The 18702-nt window shown below is 42.7% G+C and overlaps 1 protein-coding gene across 1 annotated transcript; it reads left to right on the plus strand.

Annotated features, from left to right (window-relative positions):
• Window positions 1-17888: 17888 nt before the first annotated feature.
• LOC136103715 (histone H2A, orphon-like) lies at window positions 17889-18431 on the plus strand. Its single transcript, XM_065842118.2, has one exon. The coding sequence runs from the start codon at window positions 17889-17891 to the stop codon at window positions 18429-18431; it is 543 nt and encodes a 180-aa protein (XP_065698190.1).
• Window positions 18432-18702: the final 271 nt, after the last annotated feature.

Raw genomic sequence — 18702 nt, forward strand, 5'->3', positions numbered from 1 at the left:
AAAAGAAAAGAAAGAAAAGAAACAATCAAACAAAATAACATAGCCTACCAACATGTGTGTAACTGCAACCTAGAAGAAGCAACAGGCAATTTCCCTTCCTCGGTCAAACAGGTGATGAACGGGAAGAGGAAGCTGAGTGTACAGTAGGAGTAACCAGGGACATAAAAGAGAGCTAGGGTCACTGAAAAAGGTTAGGCAATGCAGAGTGAGCCTGAAGTTATTTCAGTGGTAAGGGGTAGGAAAAGGAAATGAGGACTGTTATCATGATGTGGTTCAAATGGATGTGGGATTGTTGAAGGCCATATTCTACCAATTTTATTTCTCATGATGTAATATTTTATTGCTAATGATTTGGCTGTACAGGGTTTATTCTTTCCATTAGCACAGGCAATACCAAAATACCCATGCCTAACCAGCTTGCTTACCCATCTTTCCCGGAAGTTCTCTGTTGACCAAGTTAGGGCACAAAGAAAACTGCCTTGGGTGCTGCTGGAGTTACTGCCTGTTCCCACTGGGTTACTAGTGAGGAATGTTGCACACAGCTTCCCAGAACGACCTAACATTAAAGTGACAATGCTGCATGGCAGATGGATGGTGTGCAAACAGGGTGGCCACATTGTGAAGAAAGCCACTGTGTTAGTTGCAGTGAGGGCAGAAGACAGCTAAGAGTATGTCACAGACATGTTTATATTTTCAGCTTTGAAATGCCTCAGACTCTGTGTTTTATTTAAACAGGTACTAAGTAATAGGCAAAAAAGTATTAAGGAGGGAGAAGGAAATATAAATCAATTCCAGGGCCCTGGTGCAAATTGCTCCAAAAGCTCATCCTTTAAGTACAGTGTTCCTTTAGCATGAATGTAAGAGGGTTTTCTTTTTGATACATGGACATGGGAAAAAAAAAAAATATATATAAAGCATTTGAGAAATTGAAATCTTAGAAGCCATGATGGTCAGATCAACTAAAGTGCATATATTTCCCTGGAAACAAGCTATTGAATTCATTACTTTAGCGAAAAGATCCTTCACCCAGAGGGTGGTGGGATGGTGGAGCACTGGAACAGGCTCCCCAGGAAGGTAGTCACGACCCCAAGCCTGACAATATTCAAGAAGCATCGGGACAACACCCTCAGCACATGGTTTGAATTTTGGGGTTGTCCTACGCAGGGGCAGGAGAGGGACTCCATGATCCTTGTGGGTCCCTTCCAACTCAGGACATTCTATGATTCTATGTTTCTATGAACTTACTGATCCTAGAGGAACTCTTTGTATTATATCAACATTGTGATAAAAAAGTAAGCTCAGGTCTGTTACGAACATCACTACTACGTCAGGGAAAATTCTTAAGAAGACCACAGCATAATGGGGAAATTATTCCAGTTGTCTCCTGTAGGAGGGAAAAAGTAGAAGTTTTGGATTATATGATTAAGAAGCTAGGAGCAGGGGAGTGTTAATCATCTGGAAGCATGAAGATCAAAATTTAACACGGGGGAGATGATGAACCTCACACTAAACAGCTGTTACATGACAGACAAAAAGAAGGTACCTTTCTACTGGATGTAAAATAAACGAATCTGTTGATTTTAGACTGGCACTGCTTTGTATTGGCATAAGGAAAGATGTCATTTGAGATCATTGTCTGGCTAGAAAACTGATGAAACAAGGAACAGTGTCAAATGCCCTTCAAGCCCAAAACAATGCAAATACAGACTTAAGTATCACATGTATACTTGGTTTTCAAAGCAGATTCATGTTGCAGGCTGTTTGGACAGCAGAGAATAAAGACGTCTTCAATTCAGTCAGTCCAGACTTTAGAAAGTTACTGCATTTGCTCTCTGTAATGAAGAAATTGTATATACACATATAGGGTTTTATTTTCCCCATTCTTTGTCTAGATGAGTCAGAGGGATGATTGGTGCAGTTGCATTGGAAACGTTTTTCACAATTTAGTTTTCCTTTAAATAAACTGATTTTGCCTATCCATTTTATCACATCAGATGTACCCATCCTCTTCTTTTCTTTTACACTGGCCACACATATGTGGCAGAGTAATGTAAAGTTTTCCAACTAACACTGATATCACTCACTTTCTGGGAGCAGTTTAGTTCAGTGTTTTGCACATACACTGCACTCACAACAGAGAATTCTATGAGGCTGTGACTAGCCAACCTCTGATACCATAGCTAGATTGTATAGAACATCTCAGAGTCCCTATGCTGTTGCAAAATGCCCAGTATAGCTGTATGTCCAGAATCTAGACACTAGATGTATTCATAAATTAGAAAATAAAAACAACAAAGAATGTCCATTTGCCATGCAGAACACTGCATAATCTGAAAGGGGAGTTGAGACATTCAAATTCTTGGTCAATATGGATATAAATCATGTCTGTTTTCCTTCGTGTCAGAGAAATAGCAGGAAGTGCAGTGTAAATATGAGCAGCTTTCAGCAGTGAAGCCTTGGATTTTCCAGAAGAATGAGTAATACATAATCACTTGTTTCTCTTCTATGGCTTCACTTTATAGTTGCACAATACCTAAGGACTGAGAGTACTTTCTAAGTCATTACTTCACCTGAGATGAAGTACAAACAATCCATCCCACACTACAATACCTGTTTTATCGTCTGGTTTCTTTCTCTAAAACAGGTAGATATGAAGTCAGAGACTCAGCTAGCATTTCACTTACACAAAAATACCCTCATTAACAGTCCCAGGCTATTTGCTAGCCTGTGATCTCCTCAGGAAATTCTACTGCAATATGAGAAATGCTTCACCATGACACATTTATCAAACCCACTCTGACAAGACATCTTGTTTCAAAAAAACAACGTATCTCTGAATAGTATTGTATATGTCTCAGAGTTTGGATACTTTGGATCAATTTGCCTTCACAGCCTTCCACTCTTCCAAGGCACGTCCCCATCTGCAAGCTTTTAAGTTTGCAAGTGATGGTATTTCTCAGAACGATTGCTGGCAATGGGCAGCTTGTAGAGCATTTGGTAGAGGATGCTGTATCATTTCATGTTGAATGGACGGAATATTTTTCTGATATTGCTCATATTCTGTAATAATAAAGATCAGGTAATATTAAGTATTAGAACACTGTTATACTGAGAAGAGTAAATGGCACACTGCTCAGTATCTGCAAGATCTTTGTTACAGACTGATAGTGAACTAACAAGTATTCTCTCAACATTATCTTTTTGGAACATATTTTAGCTGTGCCTATGAGAACTGTAGTATTGCAACCACATATGGCATGAAACACTTGAAATATCATCTATTTTTCTTGATCTAGAAAGTGTAATGTATATAGACACACTTGAAAACCCCCTGCAGTGTGTAAATGATGAAAATAAGACATAAACATAGCAAGACAGTCCAGAAAAAATATTCTAAAAATACTAGTAAAGGCCAACAAATCTAATAATCAACCTTTCTTCGAAACCAACAGGAAAACAAAGCCAGCCAGAGAATCCATAGGAACATGTAATGAGAAGGATAGAAGATGATATCAAGAAGAGTGCAGGAGCAGTACAAACAATAACTATTATTCCCTATTATTTTAGTAATAAGTATTTAATATTACTGTATTTAAATAAACCATTTGATATAAAATTTTAATTTTCAAAAAATAAAATACTCAAAAATCTATGGATGATGTAATTCTGGTGCAGTAATTATATTGTTGGCACTCTGAATTGGTACAAAACCTTGAATCAATGACATATCAATTTAACTTAAGATTTGGTTATTATAGACCTTTTCATTAAGAGACTGTGAACACGTATTTCACTTGATCACAAGGGATGAAAATGTGTCAGGAAGCCTTTTAAAGGGTAAAAAGAATTTTTCCTTCAGTAGAAAAGTTTTTCTGTCTTCATTATTTTCTTTGTTCCCTTAGTCATATTGTTCTGCTACTTTAGGTGGAGATAGGCATACCGATGCACAGGGCTTTAAAAAAGGCAAACAGTAATTGAATTAAAACAAAGAAACAGATTTGAGAACTTCCCTTTTGCAATGTCACCATCTTAATTTTTTTATTCTATTACTGTTCTGGTTTTGGCTAGAACAGGATCAATTCTCCTTTCAGCATTTTTTCCTTTCACTTAAGTTTCTTCTAAGTAACTGGACTTTCTGAAGTTGGCTACATGTTTTTCAGAGAATATCTGCTCCCAGAACTGAAAATGTCAAATGTTTACAGGTTAACCATTGAAATGGTATGCAGAGAAGGCTCCTGCTTATGCTTTTTTCTACAGAAACCAAGGTCTCTGATAAACCCCTTGTGTTCCACAAGCGAAGGGTCATAAAAGGGTCATACTTGTAGGAGGAGTAGACAGAACAGGTGACTAAAAATTGATCTACGAAGTATTGCATCCCATACACATCATACTCTGTTTAAAACTGAGGCATCACTAGGGCCTCACTCTCTTCTTCCATGGTTGGCATCCGTGAAGGATCCTGCTCATTGTTTTCCTGCATCTGATCCTAACCTGTGCATTTCTGAATCTGGTACCCATCTGCTGATGAGTCCAGGCCACAACTCCCTAGTGCCTGCCCTGTAGCATCAATGGTACCAGCCCTGGCAGCACACAGTTCCGAGATTTTCATATCATCAGAGAGACTCTATATTGATTTTACACATTTTGCAATGTTTCTAGTAGTAGTAGTAGTAGTAGTAGTAAAGCTGTTTTAATTTTCAACCTATAATTCTCTCTTCCTTTTCTCTTTTCCCTTTCCCTGGTGGGGATGGTGGGGGTTAATAGAAAGAATCTGTCACCTGTTAATTGCCAGCCCAGTCTTAAATGGTGAGAATTACAAAGAAAATTAATCCGAATCGGTTCCCTCCAGATTCAGATTCTAAATAGCGTTCCACTGCCTATGGAGAAAGAAGTCATTTTGGTTTCATATCCAGTAGTTCTTGTTGTTTCTTTTTTTTTTTTTTTTTTTTTTTTTTTTAAGAGAACAATACACCAGCCCCCGCACTGGCTCACTCGGAAATCTCCCATTTGATGGAATCCTCTTGATTTCACCCTCTTGGAAACATCCAAACTCTATAACTCAAAAATATATTTTGCAATCACAGGAAAGCCAGCCTTGAAACCTAAAAATATTGCTGCTTTTCCTGCTCGGGGATAATCTTTGCCAATAGAGAGGTGCACCATTTCACAAGTCCTGTACAAGTTGAAGTTGCAGTTGGTCCATGAGCCAGAAAAGACTCTCAGGGCTAACTCTGTAGCATCAGCTACAATAGAACCAAAACAGATGCCTATGAGCAACAGCTCCCCAGTTGCATGGTCCAATGAAAAGACAAGTGGACTACATCGTGCAGATAATCAGGCATCTTGATTATGAAACTTCTAATTGGAAACACAACAAAGACTAGATGATCTTATGGATAAGCTAAGAACTAGCTAATACAATGTTATGGACTGCTAGTGGTTCAGGAGACATAAGAGACATAGACACATAAGAGATGCCTTATAAAGTGATGTCATCATGTATTTTAAGACATGGTTTTCCCAGTCTCTTGAGCAATGCATGAGTAATGGCTACAACACACGCCTTGCAACTCCAAGACTTCCGTTTAGTAAAAGATATTTTTCAGGCATGTCATTTCATTCAACAAAGGCTTATGGCCTGCTGAAAACTTATTCCTGGCGATATGAAACAACTGTTGTGCTGTTCTGGCTATACAGGCATAAGGTGAGAGTCTGTAGTTCAGTTTTACCTGCACCAATCACTGCACAAAACATGTTTCAGTGTGTTCATATATGATCTCTGTAAAATGCAGTACATTGAAAGACAACCTACTGTAAGTTGGTGGCAAAAACAAACAAAACATTACATTATTTGAAAACTACTTCTCTGTAAACTCATATTTCAGGTCCTTTCCTAAGAAGATGAGCAGAAGCACCAGTGCCCCAGTCTCTCTCTATCCATCAGTGTAAATCTTAGAAATTTATTAGCACTCTGAGCCGCTGAGTTTCTAAAAATAAGGCCATGGTGAAAAAAAAAGGTGCCTTGAATTAGCAAAAAAATGCTTTGCAATATAATTTGTAACCAGTATTCCTAGAGAACTCTGATGTAACTGCACAACTGAACATGGGGAGGTCTTATACCGAAAACTATGTGTCTGGAGGCAGCACACCAGTAAGCAGGAGCTTTACTTTTCCATAGCTGAGAAAAGCCTTACAAAGACATTTGCAGCAACAACTAGAAAAATATAATAAGTCTAGGTGTGGCCAAAGTCTGCATTTTATTGTATGCATCTTTATTTTTAGTAGAAGTTTTTTCAATTGTATGAAGAAGACCCAAAGCCTTAGATTAGTAATTGTTCCAATATTCAGTATGTCTGATAGGAACAAAGAATTTCTCTCTTGAAGTAGTGAATACAGTTTGATCAGTGCTGAAAACAAATGTTTTAGACCACTGACAACTGAAGGAAAATCTGAAGATCCCTAGAACTGGTTTGTGTCGCCTTCCAGTCTACAACAGTCTACTTGCGGACTGGTGCTGCCATGGAAAAAGAAAGTACTGAATTCAGAGCCCCTCTGGCAAGTGTAAAGTAAAGTAAAAGGACATCCTGGAACTGAAAGAATAAATCCTCATCAGCACAGTGACACTGGCCACTACATGGATGAGCTTGAAGCCTTGGCCCAGTCCCATGGATATTATATAACTGACATTAGCAAAACCTGATGGACTGAATCCTGTGACTGGTGTGCCATGATGGATGGCTGCAGGCTGTTCAGAAGGAATAGGCAGGGTAGGAGAGATGGGAGGGGGGTGGTGCGGTATGTAGCAGAGGGACTGGAGGGGTTGGAGTGCATGGAGCTGGCAGCTGATGATGGCAAAGTTGAGAGTCTCTGGGTAAGGATTAAGGGTCAGACAAATAAAGCAGATGTCATCATGGGTGTCTACTACAGGTCACCCAACAGGATGACAACAATAATGAGTTATTCTTTAAGGAACTAAGTAAAACCTTCAAATCATCTGCTCTTGTCCTATGGGGGACTTCAACTTGCCAGATGTCAACTGGAAATATCACACAGTTGGCACCAACAGGTCCAGAAGACTCCTGAAGCATCTGGACGATAACTTCTTGGTGCAGGTACTAAGGGAACGGATCAGGAAAGGTGCCTTCCTAGATTTGATTCTCACTAAAAGAGAGGGTCTCATGGGAGATGTGGCAACCAGTGGCTCCCTTGGCCACAGCAACGATGAAGAAGTCAGGTTTAAAATCTTTGCTAATGGGAAGAAAACTTCCAGCAAGACCTTAACACTAGATATGAGGAGAGCAGACTTCAGGCTGCTCAGAGAAATACTTGGTAAGATTCCCTGGGAATAAGCTTTTGAAGGTGTTGGGGTCCATCAGTGTTGGTCGCTTTTTAAGTACCACCTACTAAGAGCACAGCACCAGGCCATTCCAAAATACCAAAAATCTAGCTGGCAAGGTAAAATCCAGCTTGGTTGAGCAGGGATCTTCTTCTAAAATACAGCAAAAAAAGAAATTACATGGTCAGTGCAAGCAAGATCAGGCAACATGGGAGGACTACAGAGATGCTTCTCACCACTGTAGGGAGGAAACTTGTGCTACCAAAGCTCAATTAGAATTGAAGCTGGTCAATACTGTGAAGGACAATAAAAAAGGCTTTTTAAAATATATTAATGGTAAAAGGCAAGATAGAAATAACATTGGCCCATTAACTGATGAGCACGGTCAGCTTATTAACAGGGACATGGACAAAGCTGAGACTTTCAATTCTTTCTTGGCCTCAGTCTTCAACACCAGTGATGGACTTCAGGGCCCCCATAACCCAGGGCTGGAAAACTATGGCTGCGAGAACAAAAATTCTCAATCAATCTGGAACTTGTACGGGATCTGCTACTCCAGCTAGATCGCTACAAGTCAATGGGGCCTGGTGGGATTCATCCAAGGGTGCTTAAAGAGTTGGCTGACATCATAGCGAGACCTCTCTCTGTGATTTTTCAACACTCTTGGGAATCTGAAGAGGTCCCAGAAGACTGGAAGCTGGCAAATGTTGTCCCAATCTACAAGAAGGGCAACAGGGATGACCCCGGCAACTACAGGCCTGTCAGCCTCACTTCTGTTCCTGGCAAAATCACAGAGAAGATTGTTCTGGGAGTTACCGAAAAACATCTGAATGACAATGCAGTCATTGGTCCCAGCCAACACGGGTTCATGAGGGGAACGTCTTGCCTGACCAACTTAATTTCATTCTACAACAAGGTTACCCACCTAGTTGACCAAGGAAAGCTTGTCAATGCGATCTTTTTGGATTTCAGTAAAGCCTCTCACAGTATCCTCCTGGACAAGATGTCCAGCACACAGCTGGGTAAACACACAATGAAGTGGGTGAGCAATTGGCTGATGGGCCAGGCTCAAAGGGATCTAGTGAATGGGGTTATGTTGGGCTGGTGACCAGTCACTAGTGGGGTTCCACAGGGATCCATCTTAGTGCCAGCACTCTTCAATGTCTTTATACATGACTTAGGGGATTAAATGACTTGAGGGATTGCTTAGTAAGTTTGCTAATGACACAAAATTGGGGAGAGTTGTTGACATTCTCAAGGGCAGAGAGGACCTGCAGAGGGATCTGGACAAATTGGAAAATTGGGAATCACCATGCGCATGAAGTTCAACAAGGGCAAATGCCAGATTTTGCACCTGGGACACAGCAACCCTTGCTGTACATACAGAGTGCGGACTGAGATGCTGGAAAGCAGCTCTGTGGAGAAGAATCTGGGAGTCCTGGTCGACCACAAGTTTAACATGAGCCAACAGTGCACCCTGGCAGCCAAGAGGGACAACTGTGTCCTGGGCATATCCAGCACATCATTGCCAGCCGGGCGAGGGAGGTGATTGTCCCGCTCTGCTCTGCGCTGGTGAGGTCTCACCTGGAGCACTGTGTGCAGTTCTGGGTGTCACAGTATAGAAAGGATATAAAGCTACTGGAGAGTGTCCAGAAGAGCAGTACAAAGTTGGTGAAGGGTTTGGAGAGGAAACCATATGAGGAGCGGCTAAAGTCACTTGGACAAGAGAAGACTGAGAGGAGACCTCATCGCAGTCTACAGCTTCCTCACAAGGGAAGGAAGGGGGGTGGGCACTGAACTCTTCTCTTTAGCGACCAATGACAGAACGCAAGGCAATGGCAGGAAGATGTGCCAGGGGAGGTTTAGGTTGGACATCAGAAAAAGGTTCTTCACCCAGAGGGTGGTGGAGCACTGGAACAGGCTCCCCAGGGAGGTGTCATGGCCCCAAGCCTGACAGTGTTCAAGAAGTGACTGGACAACGACTTCAGACACATGGTGTGAACTGTGGGGTTGTCATATGCAGGGACAGGAGCTGGACTCAATGACCCATGCGGGTCCCTTCCAGCTCAGGACATTCTATGATTCTCTGGTTTCCCCATGGTACTGTGAAGGTCAATTGTACATTCTTTATAATCCTGGATTACACTGTTGTGTTACAGTGTTCCGACCTTTGTGCAGGCTGCATAGGAAAAAATAAAAATAGCAGTCCCTGAGGGAAGAAAACAATAGGTCCTGCCACATAACTCAGGACTCTCCTGCACAGAGTGGCATGAGTCCCTCCAACAATGCAAAGCAGAGATGGTATGGAGGTGATGCTGCAGGCAGGGGCCCTTGGACAGCAGTGCCAAACCACTCTTGCACGATGTGCAGGACTAGCATCATTATAAACAATGATTACATCTAGGGATGAGTACCCAGTAATTAAGGATAAATCATGCACGGCTCTTCAAATGACGTCCCTGGCCATTCTGGGACTGCCAGGAATTGGGAGTGGCAGCCATGGGTGTGGCATGAGGTGCACAGACAAGCAATCAGGAAGCAAAGGGAAACTAAATGCAAAGCTGTCACTGGATCAATGTTCCTGCGTCAAAGAGAGCAGGGATGTTCCTGCATCAAACAGAGCAGGGCAAATACTGACAAACACTGAACACAAAGGTTGATAAGAAGACAGACTGGGAAGCATGCTGAGGAGACAGAGGAGAGAGAATGATGGCATGTTGGTGGAGATGATCCTAGGCAAATCTTCTGTCAGCAGGTTAGAGGGCACAGGGGGCCACTGATGTCTCAGAGAGACCAGGAGCCTCCTGAAGACATCCTCAACAAGACCATGGCACCTGTAACCTCCCTATCCTGTGCCTATAGTGGATCTCTGTCTTTCCAGGCAGCAGGCAAAGATCTTTGGTCAGAGGAGAGAAGTACAATATACCATAGCAGTACATGGAGTCAGTAGTCTCTGTCATTTATCTACTTCTCTGTTACTTTCTTCCCCCTAAGGGAGTTGTTGGGATGCAGATTGTTGCCAGACTCAATGTGTTGGTCCTCCCTGTCTGGCCCTTGGCAGCTGAGGAAAGCCAAGGGGACAGAGCCTGATGGAAGTCACAGGCAAACAACTAGGCAGGCTACTCCCTAGGTGACCCTGGGCCAGCTGCCTTGCCTGCTACAGTGGGGAAGTGCCCAGAATTGGGCTGGTGGGGAGGGACATGGAAGGGTTAGGCAGGGGTGGTCAGTGCTGATAGTAGTGATCTGTGCCCCATGTGCTCTGGTCCTCAGCACAACTGGGGGGACAGGACCTTCTGGAGTTGGCATGTCCCTGAGCTGCACCCTGCTGCCTGCCTCCTGTGCCGCCAGGCCCTGGCATGATGAGGTGAGGCTCATGCAAGTCAGGGAAACAGCTCTCATGATGAGACACCCCTGTTCCTGAGGATCATGGAAGAAGTGTACCTGGAAATTCTGTGTTCAGGGCAGCAGTGTGATGATGAACGCCTAGTCCCCTTGACGGGCTTTGGCAATGAAGACCATGTGTCTCACGCTGCTGAGCATCTCCTCATTGGCTTTATTTCTTCCTCTCCTTGCACTGACTATGATGTGTTGTCAGCCTCTGCAGAGGTCTCTTTCAGCAGGACTACCAAGAATTTGAGGACACTGGATTTTGCAAGGTGACCTGGGGTGGCCAGGTCACTGAAGAGTGCCAAAATTGGGGCTTGGAGGGTGGGCATCAGCCAGTGGCGTGGAAGCAATGCATTGTAACTTTAAATGTATTTTCTTGCTGTGAGGAGATCTACAATAGCTTTTGTGTCTCTGCTAGCCAAACCATCATGAAAACCCGGAGGTGCTGCTAGCCAAGTTACAATGCACCTTTCCGGCATGAGTGGGCAAGCAGCATGTCATGTCATGAAAATGCTCTGTAAACTCATGACACAAGATGCTGAAGCAAGGAGTAAGAGTTGGTTTAATGTGTGCTAGGGAGGGAGCTAGGGAGCATTTCAGTGAAAAAGAGCAGGTCTGGGAAATAAGCAGACCATAATTTCAAAGTTGTGAGTGGGGTAGAAAGGCTCACTCCTCAGATAATTTACACATTTTTCTCATTATATGATGCACTTAATCTTAAATGTCTCTGGCAGCTCTCACAAGACATCAGCTACTTTCAGGAAAATGCAGTCCATCATTAATTCATAGCTCTGCACTGAACTGTTCTGGCAGGTTAAAAGCATGTCATTATTTAAAACACCAAAATTGATGTGTAAGTTTGTCTCTACTGCAGTTTATCAAGATAATCTTACGTCAGGCTATTAATATTTCCATGTGTACATTTCTTCCTGAAGCCTCAGTCTGTAATGGTGGACCTGCTTAAAAGGATATTTGGTTCTTTCTAGAGCTCTCCTCTGATTTCACTTTTCCAGGTGAAGATTGTTCCAGGTTGATGCTGGCTTGGAGTTTACATTATGTATTTTGTTGTGGTGCTTTTTATTAAACCTTCTTGCACAGCCCTTGAATGTTAGTTTTTGTCTCTTGCAGGTGATGTCCCTCTTCTTTTGCTGAGTTAGGAGTTAAGACAGTGGTGTGTCTCAGAGAAGACAGAATAAAGCAGCAGCCTTTGCTCAGTCTGTTTTGAAATTTCAGTAGAACGTTGAATTTGCAACTTGTTATGAGCTATTCTATAGTGTTTCTCAATGCTATTGAATTGCTGTGGGATGCACTTCCAGGAGGAGTGAGCACTGAAGTGAACTATATCACTGTGTGCCTTGATAAGATGCTTTTGGTCACATGAAATAGCAAACATAATACATAGGCCAATTAGTTTCTTTGAAGATTTACAGGATAGATTTTCCTACTTGCAGCATTTTGAAGGAAGTTGGAAAAGTATCTTTCCAACTGACCAGCTCTCTGCAGATTCTAAAGCTTGCTCTTGACTTCTGTACAGCTTTGAATCAGCCATAAGGAAACACATCAGAATCCAAGTGTATTTTGTATTTAGTATTCAAAACTACTTCTGTAACCTGTTTCACATGCAGCAAAAAGATGCTGCAAAGATGGTTTCAAAGGGACTTAATGATACCAAGTTATATTCTGGAGTTTGATTTCTATATCCTGCTGGAAAAAGAGAACTTGCATGCCAGTTAGCCAAGCTCTGATTTTTACACAACAAGCCACTGTGTCTCTATTCAACATGTGTGGCACTGGTTGAGTTCTTCACTTGTAGCTTTAGGCAAGCAAGGCTTTGATTTGGACCACATAAAATTGTTTTTTCAGCTGTTGTCTTTCTAAGATGGAACTGAAAGGTAGGAGGAACACAGGAAATAATTTCTGCTGAGCTTGTGTTCACAGGATAAGGTGTATCAGGCAGCTGTTAATGCACTGCATTATTGCCAGACTGTAGCATTTTCCTCTGAGAGCCAAAAGCAAACATCAGCAGGGCAATCTCCAAGTACTATAAGGGTGGCCTGGTCTAGTTCTTCCTATTTGAAAATCAAACTGTTCATTTAAAGAGAAAAATAAACATATAGATGGCAATAAGCTAGCAACTTTTTCAGTTTTAAGATTCTGGCAGACTTTTAACAAGGACATTTGTAAGTGACAAGGATTTCTTTGAAACTGGAGTTTGGTTTCTCAGCCATTTCAGTATTCTAGAAACTGTCGTCCCTGGTGTCTAGTTTTCTGAATGTAACTGTAAAAATTATGGCAGGGGACATGAAGGTACTGCCCTCAGCTAAAGCAGCTGTTCTCAGGAAGTGGTGAGTCAGTGCTGGGCTTGTCCTGTCTCAATTGCTCCAGGGTTTTCTTGGCACTCAAACGCTGAGTGTTGCCAATTATGTATGCTGGGTTTGCAGTCTGAGCTGAACTGGAAGGAGTAAAGGTATGGGCACATTTGAGTGCCACAGACAAATCAAATGGAACTGTCTTGTAGCATTACTGGGAGCTGAATAATTTGGAAAGGTGACAAAGCCCCTGAATTGGAGGTTGATTTGGGGGTTTCATGTTGCTCTCTTCATTTTCAGCTGAAAAAAAGCCACATTTTTATAAGAACATGCATATATGTGCATAATAGTGCATGTTTTACATCAACTACCATTAGCTGCAATCATGGTCTTAAATGAAACAAAATAAAGAGGTGGACTTTTAAAGGTCTTTTCCAACAAAAATTACTCTATGTTTCTATAACGGTGAGTAGGTTTTTTAAATGAAAGCCTTTGTAGTAGAGTAGGATAAAAGGGAAAAAATCAAACAAAACAGGATGAAGTGGTAGAAGTGGTTCTTTAAATTTTTATGCTTTTTTTCCTGGTTCCCTAGATGTGAAAAAAATTGCTGTGTTGTCTACAATACTTTTTGTAGAAAGGCTCAATGTGAATTCATCTGAAAGGGGAAGGTGATTTTTATTTAAGCAAAACTGATTTTGCTCATGCTTCTGCTATAGTTTTCACTTGCTCATTCTCTCATATTCACAAATGCCAAGACGTGTCCAAGTAATCTGGAAAGGAATAGTGCCACAGCGGAGAGGTGTCAGCAGCTGCTAAGTCTTTTTCATGTTTATAAAGGTTTTGCTTGACTGGCAATCATTATTAACTACTACTAACTGAATTTTGGTTGTGTCTCAGGCATCCTCCATGAGTAGATTTTTACTGGGATCTTCTGCCTGGTTCGTCTTCTCTTGCTCCTTGAAAGTCTGAGGAAAAATTGCTGAGTCCCAGTGTTCTTTATTTTTCTCCTTGAGTATTTGATGGCTTCAAACCTGTTTTCAGCTCTTTGCTACCCTGTCTTTATGTCTTCAAACTGCTGCTGTTCTTGTTCTCTGGTTATTTGAATTACAACCTTCTGCACCAATTAAGGAATACCATGTCTTTATCTCTGGTTCTGTTCTTTATTCAGATGCCTCTTCATACATTTTTCCATTCAAACACCATTCATTCCAAACTCAAGGTTTCTCTTATGAGGATTGGCGGTTTAATGCAATACTTTCCTCAGAAAAATACATAAGGCACACATGGACAGTTTTCATTGCTGTGAATGTCGAATATAGAAATCTCTTACATAGAGGACCTGCAAACAAATGTGCAAATTACTTGAAAAGTGCTGTTTACTAGAAAATACAGTTCTTGTGATATAGGAATTAAACCATAAGGATTTTATTCTTAAAAAAGCCATCCTATACTTACCAATTTTTAATTATTTTGAAACTACACTATGGTATAGTATAATAAAGTAAGTTTAAGATACTGAAGTCCACTACTAGAATGTTATCAAACAGAAACTGAATGTATTACGAAATTCCATGTGCTGCGTTTTAAACTACTGTACATTACTCCATAGCTAATCAGTGAAAAACTCTTATTTAGATAAGACCAAGAGTGTATGAAAGATGAAATAGGAATTGAATATTTAAGATAAGCATTTTCTTTTCCCCTCTGTCCTGCTTACAACTGCCTGTAGCACAGACGTCAGTAAAGTTTGCCTTTGTAGGACACTGAAAAAACCGGGAATTTCCCAAAGGAAATGGAAGGACCCTGGGTAGTCTCAGTACTGAACTGCTGCCACCTTCAGGTCATAGAATCACAGAATCCATTTAGGTTGGAAAAGACCCTTAAGATCAACGAGTCAAACCGTTAAACTAACACTACCAAGTCCACCCCTAGACCATGTCACTGAGCATCACATCTACACATCTTTCAAGCACCTCCAGGGATAGTAACATAACCACTTTCCTGGGCAGCCTACTTATATGCTTGATAACCCTTTCAGTGAAGAAATTTTTCCTAATATCCAATCTAAATCTCCCCTGGCGCAGGTTGAGGCTGTTTCTCTTTGTCCTGTTGTGCCACAAAATTGATAAGGGCACTTTGCAATCATGAACCATGACAATTTTTATGCCTTAAAAACTGCGCTGTGGGTGCCATTGCATGGTTCATACTTCAGAACACCCTTAATGCTCTTCCCCTATGAGGTATCTGCAAGCAGATTTTTAAGACAAGTTGTTTTCGGGGTTTTTGTTTGTTTATGGGTGGGAGTTTTGGTGTTTGGGGTTTTTTTCTGTTTGTTTTTTGTTTGGTTGGTTGGTTTTTTTCTTTCCCAGAATGATTAGTAAAATGAAAAGTCTTAACCCTCGTGCCCCAGATTTGAAGGGGTTTCACTGTCCCACACTGGGTGGTTGGGTCTCAGCATCCTTATACAGAGAAGTAGCACCATCTCCCTATTGTGTTTTCTATTTACTCTGAAAAAGCTACTTTTGAAATTAACAAATGGACTCATTTCCATGAGAGGTGGGGCAAAAGCTAAGTTGCTGACCCTTATCTTCCCAAAAACTAGAAAACAGTAATACCCTTAATAGGCAGGTGACCTTTATGAGCAGAATAACTCAAGAACAGAATTTTAATTTCTGTTGTGGTTTCATAAAATGATTTGCAAATGAAGTCTCCTACAATATTCAGTATTTTACCCAAGCTGTTTGTATCATATGACATTGGGAATATTGGCTACTCATTTTAAAGGTAGATTTCTGTTTTCCTGAATGTTAAAGAAATCTAGGCAAGTTGAATCCAATGGATTTGTAAAATACTGCCACCCAAGTGTTTATTCTATTAAGGAGTTCCTGTTGTTAGAGAGAAGATCATGGATATCAGGAGCCTTGATTAATGAAGTACATATAAGGAACAGTGTTCCAAAAGTAGCAGGTTTCATAGACATTAACTTGGGTCTATGACTCTTTACACAGATTGAGGCATAAAAAAATTGGTTAAATCGACGGTAAAAACTCTGGGCAAACTGGAAAGCAACAAGAATTTATTATTAATATCAGAAGCCAAATATAAAATTGAGTGCATCCTTGCTAGTGGCACAGGCATTTGAAAACACTATTTCTGAAATGACCTTGTGCACAGAGACTATTCATTTTTCCATCATCCCAGAAAGTGGTTCCAAAACTCAACAATTACCCTCACAACACCAGAAAAGGCACAGCTCTGGGTCTATGAGACATCGCTCTTACACAAAGCAGCATGATTTATCTCCTCTGGATCTCTGCTAGAACTAACCTGGAAAAAACAAAAGCTGCCACCCTTTGACATGTACAGCCTCTGCATCTCATCGGACTGCTATGTACACTTAACAAAGGTGTCCCTGAATCAAGCAGTTTAAGGGCAAAAAGTGGGAAGTTTGAAAAGGCAGGGGAGGAAGATGAGGCCAAGGGGAAGACCCAGCTATACTATTTTAGCTGAAAGTGTGAAACCCACTTTTGAGCAGTGTGAGGAGGGAGTGAACTTCCAAAGTACCTAAAGGTATGTTGGAATGAATTTCTAGTAAAATAAAAATAGTATAAAAAGAAAAAAACAAAACACTTCTCTGTGCCATCGGAAAAACTACCTATAATACTACAAAAATCCCAGAAGGTTGAGTGTGCGTAAATCAAAAATATATGTCTCTACCACATTTATCTTAATGGAAGGCACCTGAAGAGACTACAGGATACAAATTAGGGCAAAGCACATTGCCAGCATTGCCTTTGGGGTGAAGTACAGGAGATGCAGTGCCGCAGACAGCAATATTCTGCAATCCTTGAAATGTTCTCAAGCATTTCTCCTCCGCAGCCTTGCCCAGACACACCTGCCCTAGGCAGTCACACTCCAGGTACATGTGTCTGTCTTAACCACAGCAGGTGTCAGGGCTGGTTTGAGATTCCTTCTGCTTGTGTCACTCTCCTCTATGCCCTACCCAACAGGGGAGGAGAGGAAAGGGAAAGAAAAGGGGCATTAGAAGAGGAAGGTACAGGAAAATGCTGGCTTTGGCTGGAGGAAACAGCTGAGGGAGTGGGGCTGTTCAGCCCAGAGGAGAGAAGGCTCAGGGTGGATGCCGAGGCAGGATACGGAGTCTCCACCTGCGGAGCTACTCAAAGTCCAGCAGGACTCAGGTCTGATCTGCCTGATCTAATTGAAACTGTTTGGGCAGGAGGGGGTTGGACTAGATGAACTTTAATGACTCCTTGTGACTCCAGCAGTTCTGCAGCTCTGCTATCTCAAGACAATGGGAAGGGCAAGGGGAAGGAGATCTTCTCCCCAAAAGGGACAATGTGGGTTTGGGTTGGAGGGGAGAGGTAAGTGCTGAAGCTGTCAGAGGGCACGCCCAGGGAAAAGAATACAGTGCTCCACCTGCCAGTGGATCCCCTGTGCCAAGCACTATGAAAGCCTCTCCCATGCAAAACAAGAGTGGAGCTGCTCCCTGAGCTCACCCACAAAGGGCAGAGGCAGCAGGGAGGATGTCACAAGCAGGGAGGTGATGTCATAGAGCAAGTCCTTTCCTATTGGTCTCTGCCCTACTAGAACCCTTGTTCCTGCTGCCCAGGTGAGCAAAGGGCCTGAGCCTGCACAGGAGAGGGGCTCAGCCTGAGCTCTTCTTCCAAGGGTCTCGGCCAAAGAGGGGTCGGTCCTGTCCATAGCCTGTGGGGACGTCCTGCCCAGACAAGGCTTGGCCAGGCCGGCAAGGACAGCCTGAGCCCAGAGACAGCAACCGCCAGCGAAGGTCAGCAAGGAGGGCAGGTGGGCAAGGAAGCAGGGCACCGGAAGGCGCAATGGGGACATACCTGTGGGAGCAAGCTGCGAGCAGTATGTCCGGAGAACAGGAGGTCTGCACAGTGTCTGAGCAGGAGAGGGAGCCTGAAGCAACATGTTCTGAGGAGCCCTCCAAAGGCAGTGAAGCCAAGGTCAAAAAGAGTCGCTCTTCACGGTCCTCCCGGGCTGGGCTGCTCTTCCCTGTGAGCCGTGTAGACAGGCAACTGCGCAGAGGCCACTTTGCTGAGCGCCTTGGAGCCAGGGCCCCCGTCTATCTGGCTGCAGTGCTGCAGTGTGTGACACACAAGACCATGGACGAGGCTGCAAAGATTTCAAAGGAGAAAAAGCAGCAGCGCATTTCTCCATTGCACTTGAAGATGGCAATGCAAAGGAGCTCTGTGCTCAGGAAGCTCATGCGAGGCAGCATGCGCAGGCAGTGTGGCAAGGCTGGCCCCCAAAGCCAGCGCCTGGCCGCGCGCTCTGGAAAGAAGACAACCAAGAGTACAAAGAGGTGCCTCAGGCAAAGGGCTGCACCTGCCCCTGCCACTGCTGTCGTCAACTGAGGAGAAAGCAGAAGCTCTTGCCGCACACCAACCAGGCAAGGCAAGGGCTATCTTGTTTGAAATGCTCTTGGCAAATCCATCTCTACGCTCTTAAGTGTGTAATAAAAGCTTTTGCAAGGCCATGTGGGCCTTGGAGCCTTTCATGCTGTGTGTTGGACTACTGTCTTCTGGCTGGACAAGGGCACACAGCTGGGCATGGGCATAAAGCTCTGCAAAGTGAGGCTGCAGGCTGACCCTGCTGAGAAGGAGGGCAGCAACCTGCCTGGAGGGC

The sequence above is a fragment of the Patagioenas fasciata genome, chromosome 1 (genome assembly GCF_037038585.1).
Source record: "Patagioenas fasciata isolate bPatFas1 chromosome 1, bPatFas1.hap1, whole genome shotgun sequence".
Classification (NCBI taxonomy): Eukaryota; Metazoa; Chordata; class Aves; order Columbiformes; family Columbidae; genus Patagioenas; species Patagioenas fasciata.

Coding starts and splice junctions, on each gene's coding strand:
- LOC136103715 (XM_065842118.2), top strand. CDS start 17,889: ATGGGGACATACCTGTGGGAGCAAGCTGCGAGCAGTATGTCCGGAGAA.